The sequence below is a fragment of the Ochotona curzoniae genome, unplaced genomic scaffold (genome assembly GCF_017591425.1).
Source record: "Ochotona curzoniae isolate NIBS_2020 unplaced genomic scaffold, NIBS_Ocur_1.0 contig_50, whole genome shotgun sequence".
NCBI classification, from domain to species: domain Eukaryota; kingdom Metazoa; phylum Chordata; class Mammalia; order Lagomorpha; family Ochotonidae; genus Ochotona; species Ochotona curzoniae.
This window is the reverse complement of record NW_024466446.1, coordinates 1,393,134-1,411,352: the sequence shown is the minus strand read 5'-3', so window position 1 is coordinate 1,411,352 and position 18,219 is coordinate 1,393,134. Positions and strand designations below refer to the sequence as shown.

At 40.3% G+C, this 18,219-nt stretch overlaps 1 protein-coding gene across 2 annotated transcripts in view; it reads right to left on the bottom strand.

Annotated features, from left to right (window-relative positions):
- Positions 1-18,219, bottom strand: part of PCSK5 (proprotein convertase subtilisin/kexin type 5) — a 288,359-nt gene that overhangs the window by 70,579 nt on the left and 199,561 nt on the right. Inside the window, exons 17-21 of one of the 2 annotated variants that reach the window (XM_040988776.1) lie at positions 15,473-15,557; positions 12,397-12,494; positions 11,838-11,967; positions 10,869-10,984; positions 7,337-7,656 (exon numbers count right to left, since the gene is read on the bottom strand). In XM_040988776.1, coding sequence (XP_040844710.1) covers positions 7,541-7,656; positions 10,869-10,984; positions 11,838-11,967; positions 12,397-12,494; positions 15,473-15,557 — 545 coding nt within the window. In that variant the 3' untranslated portion in view covers positions 7,337-7,540. Of the gene's footprint in view, positions 1-7,336; positions 7,657-10,868; positions 10,985-11,837; positions 11,968-12,396; positions 12,495-15,472; positions 15,558-18,219 lie in introns of those variants that run through there. The other variant, XM_040988775.1, reaches the window with a different exon arrangement.

Sequence of the window (18,219 nt, the reverse complement as noted above, 5' to 3'; positions counted from 1 at the left end):
ATGCCTCCTGCTGGGAGGACTGACTCCATTACTTCCAGCACTGACAGAGCATTTTCTGTGCAAATTCTTTTGATAGCACATGTGAGCACATGAGGACATTGTGTGCCTCATTCAGCATTCTCTGCGGCTGTAGAAAACTTGCGAAAGGAAAGAGTGCTTTCTTGCTTTCATGGTTGTATCCACTGGTACTTGATGGTTAGCTCCACATGATACTTGAGCAGATTTTTCAAAAAATGCACAGAAGCTGAAAATAACAGATCAATGCGTTTTGGTACAAGAATATTGTAATTGAGCCATACAAGGGGTCTTCGAAAAATTCAAGAAATCTGTGTGTAATATATATATATGTATATATGTGTGTATATATTTACACATTATATATATTTTTGTACTATATATTTATATATATATATACACACACACACACATAGCACATTAGGGCTTTTTGTTATAACAGGCCAGAGGACTATATATATATAAAACTATGCATAAATTTCCAAAAATGTTTGCCACAAAGCATTCTTGCCACAAAAAATCTTACCTTTGTAAAAACATCTATTTACTTTGAAAGGCACAGAGACAAAGGGAAAGAGAAAGAGGGACAGAGAGAGAGAGAGAGACTTGGTATCTTCCATCTGCTAGTTCATTTCTCATATACCTGCCACACCCAGGATTGAGCGAGGTGAAAGTCAAGTATTCGGGATTCAGCCCAGGTCTTCCATGTAGGTAACAGCCATCTAGCTACCTGAGTCAGCATCTGTGACCTTCCCGGTTGTTAAGCAAGGAGTTAGAGTCGAGAGTAGAGCCGGGACTTGAATTTAGAGACTCTGATACAGACTTGTGTTGTAATCATGTGTTTGTTTATTTCCTGCATTTGACCCTAACCTTGAAGAAAGCAAGATGAACTTCAGAGCTTGCCTGTGGCCAGGACCAGTTATGTCAGTTCATGAAAGTGACTGAATTCTTAAGGAGAAACAGCAAGTCTGACTTCTGCGTTCATTTGATCAAAGGCTGCTATCCCCATGCCTTGCCTCCTACTTAATACGGAGTTGCTTTCCGTGGCACTCTCACAAAGAAAGCAGTATTGTATACAAGGTTGAAGTTTTGAGATTTACTGGCAGCCACATCCCTTCCCAGCTGTGCATCTTACATCAGTAAGTTTGACTTTTTGTAGGACAGGTGAAAGCCATTTTAATAAAACCCACAGGAGGGAGGATTGGGTGTGGCATGTAACCATGCATTTAAATTTGTTTTGTGAAGTATTGTGGACGCTTTTCACCTTATATAAAAAATAATTTAAAATATAAAAACCCTCGTTAACCTTGAAATGCTATATTTTCAGAGTATTCTTTTCTGAAGTTAAAATGTTATACAATTAAAACTCTTACACTTTCAGTTTCTGGTTGTTTCCACGAAGTGGGATGTGGACCATCTTCGAACTCCTGACACTAGGTGCTAAAACAAACAAACAGAAACCTATTGCATTTAAACATTGGCCTTTTAGAGCCAAATTTGATAAGAAAATCCTTCAGTGATATCCCAGTAAAACTGACTATAGAAATCCTCAAAAGTGGAGAATGGAAAAAGGGCTATGCTATCCCAGCTCATTCTGTCCTGCTATGACCCAATGATGCAGGACAATTATCCTGCATGCTCAAGAACTGAATCTGGGCCAGAGCTTCTACTCTCGTGACGAAGAGGAGACTTTTCTGTGTCATTCATGGATATGGATCACTGACTCATTGCTGGTGCCAAGGAGCCCCAATGAACCATGTTGAAATGAAGTTCATCCCTGGCAATGCCTAAACTAAATAGGTTTGAGGTTCTAAAGTCATCTGCTGATAACGTTGGATTTTATGATTTGGTAACAAAAATGACACTAGGAGAGATGCAACTGATGCCTTCTGTCATCTGTACGTATTGAATTTAGGGCTTAGAGCCCAGATGGGTCAGGTAAAGTGATTCTGTGTCTGGCCTCTGATTCCATTTGTCATTTTCTATGTGACAGTGAGTGGATAAAATGTGGCTGAGTCAGTGTTTAAGGCTGACTCCTGGATGCTACTTCTAGTCATGTTGCTGCCTGCCATGGTTGTTTTGTGTGAATCTTAGTGACAACATGGAAGCTGTTAAGAATGAAGGTTTAGGGGGCTGGTGTAGTGGCCCTTGGCACCAGCATCCCGCATAGGTACCGATTTGAATCTTGGCTACTCCATTGATCCAACTCCCTATCAATGGACCTGGAAAGGTGGAATAGGATGACTCAAGACCTTGTGGCCCATGCTGATGTGAGAGACCCTGAGAAACCTCCCTTTTCGCTTCAGGCACTATGGGCATTTGGGGGATGAATCAGCAGATGGAAGAGGTCTCTGTCTCTCTCTGTAAGATTCTGCCTTTTAAAAAAAGAATGTAGGTTCATTTTACTTTTGTTTTTCTAACTTAAAAAAAGAAGATTTATTCATTTTATTAGAAAGATGAATATACAGAGACAGAAAGATTTTCCATCCTGGCTCACATGGCCAATGGCCACAATGGTCCAAGCTGAGCTGGTTTGAAGCCAGGAGCTTCTTCTGGGTCTGCCACTTAGGTGCAGGGCCCCAAGACTCTGGATCATTCTTCTTGAATTTCCCAGGCCATAAGCAGTGTGTTGAATGAAAATGCAGTCAGAGAAGGAACCAAAGCCCATATGGGATGCTGGCACTTGCAGGCAGTGTATTAGCTAGCTGAGCCATCTCACTTGCCACGATGTTCTTTTCACATGATGCGCATAAGGTGCTGTATATTTCTCAACTCCAAGGTGCCTGAAGTGTGTTGATGATCTGGATAGAGAAACTTTAATTTCGTAATTACTAAAGCAACCGTCTCCTCGGTGCCCATATTCCAAGCCTTCAGTTTGTAGTTTCCTCAAAATGAAGAGCAGATGGTTGAATGGAAAATGATGAATGTAGTGGATGATTGGTGCTGTGAGACTAAATCTATTATCAGGGCCAAGAGCGAGAAAAGTCTGACTCATGTGCTGATGGGTGCCAACGATCCACAAGGTCTTCTATGGACATTGGTCGAAGGAGGATGTGCAGATCATCTATCTTTTCCACAGTGCGAAGATGTAGACTGTCCCTTTGACTAACCCATTGAAAGTTGAGGTGCAATTCTTTGTAGCAATTGACTAATTAGATGAAAATCGATCGTATAAACAACTTGCTTCTCCTATGCAGTAAGTTTGCTACTAATGTTCCTATTCTCATCTTGTTTGCTTAGTTAAGGCTCAGCCATGCTTGAAGGACCAATTCTAGGTCTACCTGCTTTAGAAAACTTTTCTTGACCCGTTTAATTCAAAGGAATCTCTGTGTGTTCTTAGCTTAAGAGTGTAGTGTTGGAACTTGTGCAGGGTGTAGTAGGCTAATCTTCCGCTTATTGCATTGGCATCCCACAAAGGTGCCGGTTTATGTCTCCACTGCTCCACTTCCTGTCCAGTTCCCTTCTTATGAGCCAGGGAAACAGCAGAGGATGGCTCAAGTTTGTGGGACTCTGCACCCACATGGGAGACCTGGAAAAATGGCTTCTGGCTGCAGATCAGCTCAGCTGTGGTCATTGTAGCCATTTAGTAAGTGGAACCAGAGGATGGAGGGTCTCCCTCTCTGCCTCTCCTTCTTTTTTATAAATCTGCTTTTCAAATAAGGAATAAACAAAAATTTTAAAAATACAATACTGCAGGCCTGGCACAAAAGCCTAGTGGCTAAAGTCCTTGCGTTGAACATGCCAGGATCCCATATGGGCACCGGTTCTCATCCTGGCTACCCTGCTTCCCATCCAGTTCCCTGCTTGTGGCCTGGGAAAGCAATTAAGGACGGCCCAAAGCCTTGTGACCCTGCACCCATGTGGGAGACCTGGAGGAAGATCCTGGCTCCTGGCTTTGGATCAGCACAGCACCAGCCGTTGCAGCCATTTGGGGAATGAATCAGCAGACAGAAGATCTTCCTTTCTTTCTTCTCTCTGTATTTCTGATTTTTCCAATAAATAGAAATAAATCCTAAAAAAAATACAATGTAGCATAGCATTCATGTGGTATTTAGAATTCACTATTTCAGTGTCAACTGTCTTACTGTTGGGATGATGAGGAACTTGGATACACAATCAGTTGATTTGTTTCAAGACTATGGGCCTTGAGTTTTGGATTTGCAAAGGATAATACAGGCACCTCTGCTTGCACATGTATACTTGTATATTTATCTGCACTCTATTCTCACATTGTTTAGTACGTAGTGGTCAATAACATTAACTTCTCTCCGTTGACTTCATAACAACAGAGGTTTTCTCTTACATCTTTTTGAATCCCAGATCTTTAAGCCCAGTTGGAGCTCCATTTACCGCTCTGATTTCTTCTTCCTTTTCTCAGAGGCAGTGCACTGAACTTTCAAAATGATGGCATCTCCAGTAGGGCTCAAACAGATCTGCACCCATGCCTAGTCACAGCCAACTCTTCTCTCCCTCCCTGCAACATGCAGTGGACTTTTCATTTAGGCAAAATCATCTTTCAGGCAGTCAATAAAACATCCATTGCAAGCTTCACAGAAGATGTCACAAAATTACAAAAGGCCATCTTCCCCTTTAACAGCTTTTACTTCTCTACCTCCTTAACCCCAGCCCATGGCCCCACCCCTACAACTGAACCAAAAGACTGTAAAGCAAGAGGGGGCCAAATGGCCCACCATACCACAGATCAACATGGTACGATCAATAGATAAAGTATACTAAGATTTATAGATTTATTTTCCATAATTGCTTTCCCAAAATGGGATTTAACAAACGGTGTTGAGTTAATCCAACCTGTTCTTTTCTGATAATGTGAATTATTTTTCTCAACTTTTAAATTTCTACCTCTGTCCACTCTTTATTTCTTGATTTTATAAAGAAGCATTCTTTATCTCCAAGCTTTCTTTCTCTGTGGAAACAGAGAATTTGCTTATTAACTCATCCTTTCAGAGGTGTTTATGCACGGGTACAAAGAGATCAAATAAACAGGAATGTAGGTTAATTTAATAGAAAAAATAAAATATGGGTAACATCGATTTGGCCAGTATCAATTACAACCGTTCTACTATATTTTACAAAAAATCAACTGAACATTTTACACATGTACAGTATTTTTCAGTAAAAGTGGATTTGGATTTAACAATGGGTCACTAATTAAAAATCAACAGACAAAAGAAAACAGAAGAAAGGATTTTTGCCTCTAGAAGGTTAGAGCATTTGATAAGTCTCCAAACTTTGTACTATCCATTCCATATATCTCATTATGAATATATATATTTATACATAATATATAACATTAACTTAAACTTTGAAAGCATTATGTTCTAGTTAATAATGTTATGTAGATAAACAAGGCAGTAACACTAGTAGTGAAACCAGTATTTCCACACTGTGCACATGTGTGGCCAGTGAGAAACGGAACACCTACTGGTGGGCCCCCATGGATGTCATGTTGGTGTTATTAGTCTAAAAACACGGGCATCTTTGTCGCTTTCTTCATAGTCACCTTGTGACGCCTACAGTATGGGTTCGTTCAATTCCACAGATCCCTTTGCAGGCAAATCTGGTTTTGCCATCTGCTTGAGCTCGCTTAGGCTTGTACCTACATCTGTCCACTGCACTGTAAAACTATGTCTTACCCTGGATTTACTTGGGTTCTTTGTGTCAGAAGGGCCTGTAGTGTTCTAGAGAGGAAAATTGCCCAGCAAAATCTGCTGGTTGCCCAGTTACTCATGAATCGTTGTGTAATTCAAGATCATTGCAATGCTGTTCAAAAGGCCATTGGACTACGTATTTACTATTCCCCTTGAGTTGGAAATTAACTTGGATGTCTAAGAATATTTTCAAGGCAGGCTTTTCACTAGCTTGTTGCTCAGATGGGGATCTTAGCATCCACATCCCAGCTCCTTTGCATGAATATGTTGATTCATATCATTCCTCTTCTCAGGTGTGCATTGAGCAACATCTAGGAGGTGAGGCTCTCACAATAAAGCCTGCAAGATGACTGGTTGCCGCCAGAGCACACGAGGTCACCAGTGGAGCTTGGTTGCAGAAAATTAAGAAATGTGCTATCAATCTACTCTTCCCAAAACAGAGAAACTGTAAAATGATGTATCAGGGTTTCTCATTACTGACTACTGATCCAAAACAGTTTTCCTATAACTCTCTCTTCTAATTTCCATAAAACATTCAGCGATTCAGAGAAAACCCATGAAGGTATTTCTAAACAAAACAGGCAACATGACAGAGACAAAACGGATGAACTTAACATTCAGTAGACAGGTATGTAAGATCATGGTATGGTTATAGAGGGACAGAGAAGTGGGACAATACAGAACCAAGAGGGTACAATCATGCCACCCATATTCAATTTCCAGTTTTATTTTCTCAAAAGGACAAGATGAAAAAAAATTTCTAATAAGCACCATTGAGAAACACTGCCCATCCAGCTTGGGCATGAGTTTAAATATTAAATAAAATCCACTTCTTAAAAAAATACAGGACTTGTTAGAAACTTTTGATTTCAGGAAGAAATTTCCTGTATCATATCCAAAATTCTTCCCACCATAACAAATGAAATTTCTGATGGTCTTGAAAAAAAAATGCTATGGGGATCATGGCTAGATAGCACCAAGAGATTGTGCAGGGTCTTCCAGGTTAGCCCTGCAGTTTCCAAGGAGCTGAATCAGTGTCTGGTCGTTCATGTACCTCTGCAATCTGACCATCACCAATCTGACTGAACAGAGCAATCCCATGCGCCAGCCGTGTGTAAAATAACCCATTCTACAATGGCAAAGGCAGTAGCAGCAGGTTAAGTCCATCTGATGCACCCAGTGGAGCAGACTTATCAGGTGAGCAAGACACAAAAACCAGTACATAATGCATGGAGGAAATATGTTTGGAAAGTATCGAAGTTTAGTGGTGAAATATGAAGACAAATGACACTGGACATAACTCTGCAGGATGCTGTTAAGGCCCTAAGGTCCAGTTTCCTGTCATTTTCTCCAACAGCTGGGCTCAGGCATGAAAGATGACGGCTGTGAGAGCTTTCTGTTGCACTTTGATATATGTAGGCTCCTAGGAGGTTTTGGAAGGTATTTCTAGGCATCTCAAAGGGGGAAACAAACAAGTAAATGTAAAAGGAAGAAAATGACCTTCAAACCCAGAGCAGGAAACCAAATCATTACCTCAACATCAAATTTTGGCATCAAACACTTTGGTCGTACAATGCTGTCTGTATGGTTCTGGTTGTTTAGCACTAAACACCCAGTTATAAAAAGGTAGGCTTGTTGTAGGTTTATTTTTCTTTTTTTTTTTCCATTTAAGTTCTGACAAAACAGTTCACCGTCTCCCTGCACAAACTTGCGAATGACAGATAGAGGGAAGGGGAGAGAGAGAGCAAGAAAGAGAGAGGTGACTTGTTTTTTTTTTTTTTCCGGCTTTTTTTTTCTTTTTAATAATATTGAATAATCTATAAGTCTACAGGAACAAAGAATTCGAAGCTGGCTTGTCAGCCTTGGAATGTACATGTTTTGCAGCAAAGTTGTTGAAGAACCTTCCGTTGGCACAGATTGTTCTTTTTCACAAGCATACAGAAGCCTCCTTCTGCCCAGGACTCTTCCGTTGCTTTTTCCAGGAAGTCAGGAAGAGACAGGGCAAGTTGAGGACGAGAGCAGCATTGATGGGCACACACGGAAGAAGGTTTTGATTGGTCAGAGAGGCAGATTGGGGATTGGAAGAGATCATTCAGGAGCAGTCAACAAGGAGGAAATTTGGTTCACCCCAAGTGATTTCAGTCAATAGCATTGGTTTCAAGGAGATATTGCAGTCCAATGGTAAATGTGATTGGTATCCATTTGTGAAAGGAAAAAAAAATTAGAGAAAGAAAAAAATTAGAAATCAATAATAACATAAGCAAAGATTTTTTTTTCTCTTAACTTTAAAAAATTTGTTTTTGATTTTTTTTCTTCGATTAACCTAGAGTGGAGAGTTCACAGATCTACGCACTCTGTTTTGTTGAAATAGTTCATCACACTATATTTCATTGAATCCAAGACACAAGATTTAAGATGCACCATTCTTTTCAGTAACACAAAGTACAATGTGCTTTTTATTAAACAGTGACATGGTATTCTCTTATCAATTAGAATTTTAATTGTATACTCATTAAAAGTATTTGTAGGACACTCCGTTTTGTTTCCATGCTTATGCAATAACCCCTCCCTTGACTATTGAACATTAATTAATTTTTGAAGCTCTTTTGAACTGTGATTAATTTCAACACAAGAGGAGTAACTGTGTGTCTTACTTAGCTGAATATACAGCTCTACACCTTTCTCACACCCAGATATTTACATCAGATCAACCTGCTACCACTGAAAGCTAGAATGAATTATAAGATGCATCTTATTTCAGACATGTTTAAATGGAAAAAAAAACAATGTGTCTTAGAATCACGGAAATATGATTAGTAAAAGAGAATAAATAGTACATCCTTAGATGCAGGTGCCATGTGAGTTGCAATGTCTGGTGAGCCATCAGTGATCTCATTTTCAAACTGAATTGAAAATGGACGCATTGCAAAGCACGGTTTCTCATTTTCCAGTTTTGCTCACAATCTGGCCACTCCACTTTTCCTGAAATAGCTTATCCCATGTTCACTGAGGTTTATAAACAAGAAAACAGTAAAGACCTCACAAGTTTTGAAATGCCTAGGAAGTTGCGATACATATGAAAATGTCAAGGTACCATGGATTGCCCATGTCAATCACTTAAAACTATTTATCAATTTTCTGGTTAATATTTTCGGACATACTCTGATAGCAAAGAATCATGTTTTAAAATAAAGAGAAGGAATCACTTCCTGATACGTATACTTACCTGGCGTCCGTGGTGTCAGCAGTCTGGGCCTCTTACCCCACTGTGCACAGGGAGGACTATCCCTGATTAAGCCTGATTGTCATGGGTCTGGTTTCCCCCTAGCAAGCCAGTAACATCAGAAAAGCCATCCGATGCATAATCACCTATAACGCTCCAAGCAAATGACACTGGAGCGAGGTCCTAGCAGTGCCATTATGCACTCAGGTTTTTTTGATGCCTAATTAGGGAGTTGTCAAATAGCCACACAAAATCAGTGCTGTTATGTTTTTCATTTTTTTACAAACCAGTGAAATGAGGCCCAGCAAATTTCAAAACTTGTCCCAGGTCTGGGGTCCCTGACAGGAACTACAGCATTCTGATGCCCAAGTCCACAATCTCCTTCCCATAGTATGGTTTTGTCTCTTGTGAAATTTCTAGAATCAGAAAGATTCTAAAGGAGGGACGAATAAACATATGGCAATGAGCCTGTCAGTTAAGACTTTTCCACTTGCTTGCTGTCTCCTTTTATAATTATGGAAAGATTATTTGAACAAAAGTTCAAAACAGTGTCTTTCCACATCACTGACACAGAGTCCCCATTTAAACCTTAGGAACAAATACTGTGGGCTATTCAGCTTGAATTATACGGAGAGTAAAAGTTCACAGGCTGTTGGAGTGGAAATAATTGAAATTCATTCATTTTACAAATGGGACAATAGAAGCTAGAGAAGTAATTGGACCTAGCATTTACCAAACTGTCAGGGGAATGGGGCAATACAGTGGTTCTCAAACCCAGAGAAAAACTTGAAAATTACAAGAAGCTTCCAAAAAGGTTTTGTGTTCAAGCCCCACCCCAGATCAATTCAGTCAGCAGTTTTAGTTAGTGGGGCCCAGGATATTGTCTGAGAACCACTGGAATAAAAGAAAGAAAACATAAATAAATAACTAAAAAAAGGACCAACATTGAGAAGTCTTATTTTGTATTTGAGCCTGTTACTTTTGACTTTTACATCTTGAGTTTTCACCTCTGAAAGACTAGAATATTAATTCCTAGCCTTGACCTAGTGAAAGACTCAAATGCCACTTGATTCCTATTTATGCATCGAAAATTATAAATAACATAAAGGGAATGTAGCAAAAAACTGTGAACTTCACAACTGAATTTTCTACTGTTGTGAAAGTTGGTATTTCCCAGGATTCTGTAAAAACTGGACAATGATTATTCAAGTTGCTCGTGCAAGAAGCAGGGTAGAGAACCATGTACATGGCATTAAAATATACTAAAAAGCACATGCTGCCAAAAATATAATCTAAAAAGAAATGCATTAGAAATTAACTAGAAAAGGTTATGCACGATAAGATTCCAACTACGTGGGATTCTACAAAAGACAAATTTACAGACAGTAAGAAAAAAAATCAGTGGCTGTCAGGGTCAGGGAGAAAGAGGAACGAATGAGCAGAGAATGCAACGTTTTTACGGTGGTGAAGGTGCGTTGCTCCATGATATGTTGGTGGATTTACTTCACTATACATCGCTAAGCATTTATTCAAATGCATGGAACTTTAAGGTAAACTATGGCCTGAGTGTTAATCTGTCCGTCTAAGGTCACTGATTGCAATAAATGTCTCACTCTGCTGCAAGCTGTTGGTGCTAGGGGAAGTAACCCATATTTGCTGGGTAGCTGTTTTTTGTTCAATTTTGCGATGAACCCAAAACTGTTGTAAAAATAGCTTATTTGTGAAGAGAACTGAATCAAAACTGTCTTGGCCAGGTGACTTATTTAGTCTTACATTTAAAAATAAAATGATTAAGGATGCAAATGAATGCCCACAAGATATTGGATATGTCCTGTAAGATGCACGCTTGCTAGTTTCTGCCTTCCTTCCTTCCATTTTTTCTTTAAATCTGTAAATTATCAGACCTTAATGCAGAGAAAACTCACAGTTGGCTCAGAGATCAAACCAGCAGCTGTACTTACCATCCTTGCAGATGGCTCCCATCTGACACGTTCCTAAGTCTAACAGATACCCACTGGGGCAGCTTGTACAGTTCTTGAACCCTGGGCCATTGCACGTCAAACAGCTTGTATCACATCTAGAGGAGAAGGTACGTTGTTTTATCCACTCAGACACTATGCCCAACAGAAAGTATGCTTACTACCAACCACTTAAGATCTTAAATTTAATTCTCATACTGAAGATGACGTAACAATCTTTTTTTTGGTACAAGAACTTTCAAGTTTGGTAACGCTAAGGAAAAACCAGCAGGGAGATACGAAGCACAGATTGTGCATGGGACAGAAATAGCACTCTGAAGATGCTAATGTGCTCCTAGGCTAAAAAAAGAAATAAAGGGTCAAAAATAAATTAGTCTAAGATACACGGTGTCTTCCTTTGATTCTCCTAGTTTTATCATTAAAATTATTTGTTTCAATGTACATTTAACAGTTTCATTGACAGTCTATCTTGCATTCCAGAGATGCACACTGCACTGGATCGTCACTTCTCAGTATGTTAGTCTTCCTGACACATCTCCTCTAGATGAATATGCGTTCATCTATATTTCTATTAATGTTGCATTTCGCATGGAGGTTGCTTTTTAGCAGAGAGAAATATGACATTTACCCTTTGAATTTGCTTGATTTTCACTGAACACGATGTTCTCTAGCCACCACTGTGCATACCTACAATGTCATGATACACTTAAATAGAATGATGAACTTAGCACTGAGCTGAAGGACTATGCTACTGTAATAATACAGGTGGAAACAGTCAAGGGGGAGGGTAAGAAGGGGAGGGTGGATGGGGAAGATCCCAGAGCCTATGGAACTATTTCATGAAAACTAAAAATTAAAAAACAAAATCTTTGTTTCTCATTGTTTATGAAGGTAGTCATAGGGAGGAGCCCAGGTGCCAACTGCCCAGGCTGAAGGGGCTGATCCACTTACCTTTTGCAGGATTTCTGCCCATTCTCTGAAGCGTGGTCAAAGTAATGGCTGATACTACAGGTCTGTACGCATCGGCCATCCTCCATGAAGTAGCCCTCGATGCAGCTGGTGCACCCGTCAGCTCCCGCCCCTTAAAGGTAAGGCAAATGTCGGGGGACAGAGACAAAGCCTCAGCAGGCATCGTACATCTTTCTTCCTTTGAAAACGACATTCATCAGTTACAATTACGAGAATAATAATTTAACCTTTGTGTTTTTCATACTCTCTTTGGGACGTAAAGAAAGAAAGAAAAAACTCTCCCATTTTAAATCAAACCAATTTGTTCAAAACATCTGCTCTCTTTAAAAAGAGTTAACACTAGGATGTGTAATTTTCTCAGTGAGGACAGGATGCTGATGATGGTGGGACTTTCAAGGAGAATACGTGCCTGCTTATCAAAAGGGAAACCAGCCCTTCTAGCATTTATTTTACAGGGAGCTGTGTGTACGGAAACCAAAACCACACACACACACACACACCCGGAACCAGAGCAAAAACTAAAGGCCCAGGGAGTGGTTACCGGCACAGGTGGCACAGAAGCGGTGGCAGGGCTGGCAGTCTTGACCGTTGAAGTAGTGTCCATCTTGACAGGTGACAGTACACCGGGTTCCCTGCAGGCTGGAAGCAAAGACAGTGTGTAAACACCCTGTGGCAATTGAGACAAAGTGGCCATGACCCCCACATGCCATGTGCAACAAATCTAGTTTCCTTTAAGGATCAGTGGGTTTGGCAAAGCTTCAAAGCTTGGGAAACAGCCACTGTTCTCCCCTGTTCTCCCCGCCCCTCCCCGAAACTGCTTGGGTGCCCTTAATGCTTCTTTGTGCCTGTAATGATGTCTACAGTACAGACATATTCTCTTAAATCCATTCACTATGCCTGGTTATTCTCTAGTAAACAGACCAACCACAACAAACTGCAAATTGGAGTTCATTTCAGGACTCCAAAGACAGCAGGAATACCTGGTAAAGCAAACCATGACAGAATAAAAGTCACACTTTTTCTTATCCCCACCTCATACGCTGCATATGAGTAGCAGCGTTTTTTAGTTTTGGGTTTTTTTCTTTCTTTCTTTTTTTTAATGATGTTGCATTATGTGACACAGTTTCATAGGTTCTGGAGATCAAAAAAAAAAAAACAAAATAGAATAGACAGAGAAATACAAGGAAAGCTTAGTTTTGGAGCAAAATTTTAATACGCCTTTGCTTCCATTTAAAGAATTATTTTTATTTATTTGAGAGGCAAAGAGAGAGACAGAGAAAGATGAACACATGAGTGAATGGAATTCATCTGCTGATTTACTCCCCAAATGCTCACAATAGCTAGGGCAGGGTCAGGTTGAAGCCAGGAGGCTGGAAGTTAAGCTGGGTCTCCCACATGGGCGAAAGGTACCAATGTACTTGAGCTACCTGCTGTGTCTCAGGATGTGCATCAGCAGGAAGCTAGGACTGGGAGCAGAGCTGGGACTTCAATGCAGACACTAACAGGCAATGTGGTACCCCAAGTATTGGCATAGCTGCAAAGGCAAAGGCCCACCTTGCCTCCACTCTGGGATCCACTCATTTTCAACACTGAGACGAGGAAGTTAGCAAGATCAACCACCTGTATGGCTGCTTATCCTAACATCTCAATTGTTTATAGTTATATTATTATTTTGTGTTTCTAGAAATTACGGATACTGTATGACATAATCTGCATTTCTCTTTTTCTAGGTGGAACTATGAGTCAGTATCCGATTAGACACCAGAATGCCAGTGGTGGCAGCTGCATTTTTTTTCTTCCTGAATTTGTCAGCTTTCTTAGCCTTCAGATTCTTAAACAGATCAAATTTACAATATTTAATATACTTCTTGCTGAATAACAGGTATGATTGGAGACATGGAGAGGAACTGCACCTTTGCAAAGCGAAATCGATGATACCAAAAGCTATACATTTGAACCACAACGTTAAATGAGCTTCATTCCTTAAATTCCTAGTATTGTTTTAGGTGATGTCTTCGTTGGCAGCTTCATAAATGGATCATATCTACTTTAAAATTCAAATTTAATTTTTTGTGTGCACATTCATAAAATTCGGAAAGTGTGAAGCGAAAGAGATAAGAGAAAGAAGCTCAATCGATCCCTGCTGGCATTTTTCATTGATTTCACCCTGGACTTACACAGAGATTTTTTCCATTTCTTCTTGGCTTAAACCTGGATAAAAATTTACAGGTCTTTTGGAGCAACATGGCCAATTCTAGAATTCTAGAAACCCGTAGGAAAAAGCAAGAAGCCTCAAGGAAGCTGCAGGCTGAATAAATGAAAAGTTACCTCATCCCTATACGAGAAAGATGCCATCTAAAAGCCAGTAAAAGAAAACCCTTTTCATTTTTTTAGTACTAAAAAGAATGGGATGGGAGAGATTTCATCAAACACAGCTTTTTTATGGTAGGAAATAAGGAGCAGAAAACTCTTATCGAAGTTAAAAAAAAAATCTGCCCAGTTTTTCTAATAAAGGACAATGCTTCTGAGCACCTATTCAAAGGGAGACAGAAGTTGCACTGTGTGAGGAAGGAATCAAGGAGGGAATATAACAGACGCTTCCAAAATATAGGTACTGGGAGGCTCATGAGCCTGGGACCATAAACATCTCTGTTTCTTCCTTGACAAACTTGCTAGGTTAGGCCTGGCTGCATAGGTTCTAAAATGGCTACTGAGTCCTTAAAATGTGCCTAGTGTGGCCACATGACAGAATACTGAACTTTGCTTCACTTTAACCAATTGAAGTCTAAATTTTGAAAAGCTGGCATTTGATTTGGAAAAAAAATTTTTTAAAGGCTTAGAGGAACAGGGTTATGTAAAAAATTATTTTCTTAACATAAATAAAAAAATCTCAATAGAGATCTAATGGTTCTCAGAAGTTATTATCTGAACTGAGATGTGATACGCCACCAGAATGTGATATAAGGTAAGGGAGGACGGACTGGCCTCCGTTGGAGTCAACACGTGGCTGGTTCATTGGAGTTGCACGTTGTGCTCGTGCAATCCACACACTATTCCATTTCAGTAACACCCAGACACCTGTTCAAGCAAAGTATCTCCTGATGTTAAAGCTATCCACACGCCACAGCAGAATGGAACCAAGCCTGAGAACCAAGATAAGACAATGATTGGGTATGTGGAAGAGAAATAATAAAGATAAGGAAATAATTTCCAACCATCCAGGGAATGAATCAATAATTCATTTGCATTACTTGCAGAGTCATTCTTTTCTGGCACAATGTGTGTCAAAAAGCACAAAGAATGCCTCTGAAATGGTCATATTTACAGATTTGTGTCAGAGCCATCTTTTGTACAGAGAATGTATTTAGTTATATCCCTTCTTCAGCCAAGATATGAACCAATTTTTCATATGTAATGGCAAAGATAATGCAAATAGAAATCAAGTGTATGAATGGGAGTCAAATCAAGGGCAATCAACCCTCACAGTCATATATATATATTCACATATATATATATATATATGGATGTATGTCTATATCTATCCATCTATTTATCTATCATACTTTCCTGCATATTAACAAGTTCCCGGGACTTGATGAAATCTTTCAATTTCTTACCTTAATCCATCCCTACATCCTGTACAGCTATGGGGTTCCGTACACGTCTTGCAATTTTCACTGCATTTTCGGCAAAGATTTTTCTCTGTTAAAGACAAGAAAATGGTAAGTCAGCTGCTCAACTGATGATGTTTTAATATTTGCTAATGGATGCTGTAATACTCCTGGCCTTAACAGCTGCAGGAAAAACCCCAGAATCATCATCTGTTCTCACTTCTCAGCAAACCAAATACCAACAAAAATTTACACTACTGGGAAACTGCTCTGCCAGTTTGCAGACCAAAGAACTGCAGCCCGTGTATTTTTCCTGAGGAGTTTATAGTCTTCTTGTCCTTTTCTTACTCTCTGTTCTAAGCAGGGTTTCCCGACTTCCAACAACGAAGATCAATCACTTAGGCATCCTGATAACTCGGATGACTGTCAGGTAAGCATTATCTATTTTTTTGTACATAAACTACTACACGTCTTTAACTTTATAGCTGTTGTGGAGTTGATTCAGACACTATTTTTCAACATGTATTTATGGGGGTTGGCACTGTGGCATCGTGTGTTAAGCTGCCACCTCTGGTGCTGGCATCCCATAGAGGTGCTGGTTGTAATCCCAATTGCTCCACTTCTGAGCCAGCTGCCTGTTAATGTGCCTGGGAGAGCAGTGGAAGACCCAAGTGCTTTGGTCCCTGCACCCACACGGGAGACCTGGAAGGAGCTTCGGGCTCTTTATTTTGTCCTTGTCTAGTCCTGGCCATTGTGATCATTTGGGGAGTAAACCAGAGAACGATTCTCTCTCTGTGTCTTTGACTCTCTGTCACTTTGCTTTTCAAATGAATGAAAAAAAAAAAACCCTTTACAAAAGAGTATTCATCTAAAAGGCAGAGTGAGAGAGAAAGGGGGGAAGAAAGATGGGAGATATTTCATCTTCTGGGTCATCTTGAAAACACTTGTTAAAAGTCAGGCATGGCCAGGCTAACACTGGAAATCTGAAATTCTGTCTTTGTCTCCTAAAATGATTATAGGGCCTCAAGTAATTAAGCCACCAGTTGCTGCTTCTCCCAGGTCCACTGGCTGGAATCAGGAATGGATATGTAGGAGTGGCACTCCCATGAGGGGTGGGGGAATTCTAAGTGGTGGCTTAACTTGCCATCCCACACGATGCTTGCCCAAATGTTGTATTTTAGATAGTATCTAATCTAATTTTATGTAAGAGGCAGACAGCTAGAGGCTGAGAAGAGAGAGACAGAGATGGAGAGCTAACTGCTGGCTCACTCCCCAGCAGTCCACATCTGCCAAGGCTGGCTCTGGCTAAAGCTGGGAATAAGGACCACAGCCCACATTTCTCACGTGGGAGGTGGGGACTCAATCCAAGACGTCACTGCTGCCTCTCAGAGGCTGCAATAGCAGGAAAATGGAGTAGAAGCTGGAGCTGAGGCTCCATTACAGAATAGAAGCATCTGCAACCAGCTGGGCTCCCTGATTCACACACTGTATTTTTGTTCTGGATGAAAAGCATGAACACTGACTTTGCTGTTTAATGCTAAGGTGAGATCCACATCAGAAAAAAAGTGGCAAAATCGTGGTTTGTCATATCATGAAAAAATACTGACTTGGAATTCTAAGAAAGGTATTTTATCTAAGGTAACACATGTTGCTGGAGACTTGGTACCTTGTGATGTGTGAGTTAATGATATCCACACGTCAACAGATAGGACGGAAGGAGGCTTTGTGTATGGGTTTTCTTCCATCTGCTCTGTAAATGCTGCTGATCTTTCACAGCGAAGGACCTTACAAGGGCCTGCTGGATCAGATCTGAGTCCCTCGAGGTGAAATACGAGGCCCTTAAAACCCTTAGATCACTCTCCTATGGTCTTCCTCACTGTGTCCTAGAGAGGACCGCACCTGGCAGCAGATCTGAAGGCAACGGGTGAAGCAGAGAGCCCTGCGGAGCACTGCATTAACACTGTGTCATAGCTGAGGTCATTGTTTGAACAGCCTTCCTTAATTATCCACCTCCCAGGCTCTCAGAAAGAATCAGCTCTGGCAATTATCTTGATCCTATTATACAAAGTTCTAGAACCAAACTCCTTTTCCAAGGCTCAGCCTTTTTGCTACAGTTTTGACTCTGCACTTCTCATATGCTCACATCTGTGTATCTATCTCATACTCTCTCCCTCTCCAAGTTTCGCTGTTTTCCACCAACTGACTGATAGGCAATAGTCCATATTTGGGTGACAACAGAAACCACAGGGGCATCCCTAACCATTGCTTCGCTGAGGGCTGAAAGGCCCCATCTGCTCCATGGTGAAGTGCCTGCTATGGAGTTAAGACAGAATTTTGTTTCTGAAGTAAGAATCTGCATTTCAGAATTCTTGTTGATTCCTGTATTTAAAAAAAAAATTATTGTTCCTTTAAACTTGGGGCTTCTCTTTTTTCTTGTGCTATAAGAAACATGAAGTTTTAGCATTATATAGCCTAGGTATAGAACCTTGGTACCTAAAACCTAGAAATGAAGGAAATATTTGGCAGCCCTTTTCAAGGTCACACTGGAACACTCGCTAACAGGTTTTCCTAAAGACTCTGGGATTCCCTAGGGCAATGGGGCCTTTGTCCATTCACCAATGACAACCTAAACTCTGTGAGATTATGTCAATGCAAAGATATTTTGCTTGGTGAAACTGCATATAATTTTAATTAGAAAAAAAAAATCCTCCCAAATTCTGGTTAGCATATCATGTAAAAAAATTACACAACTT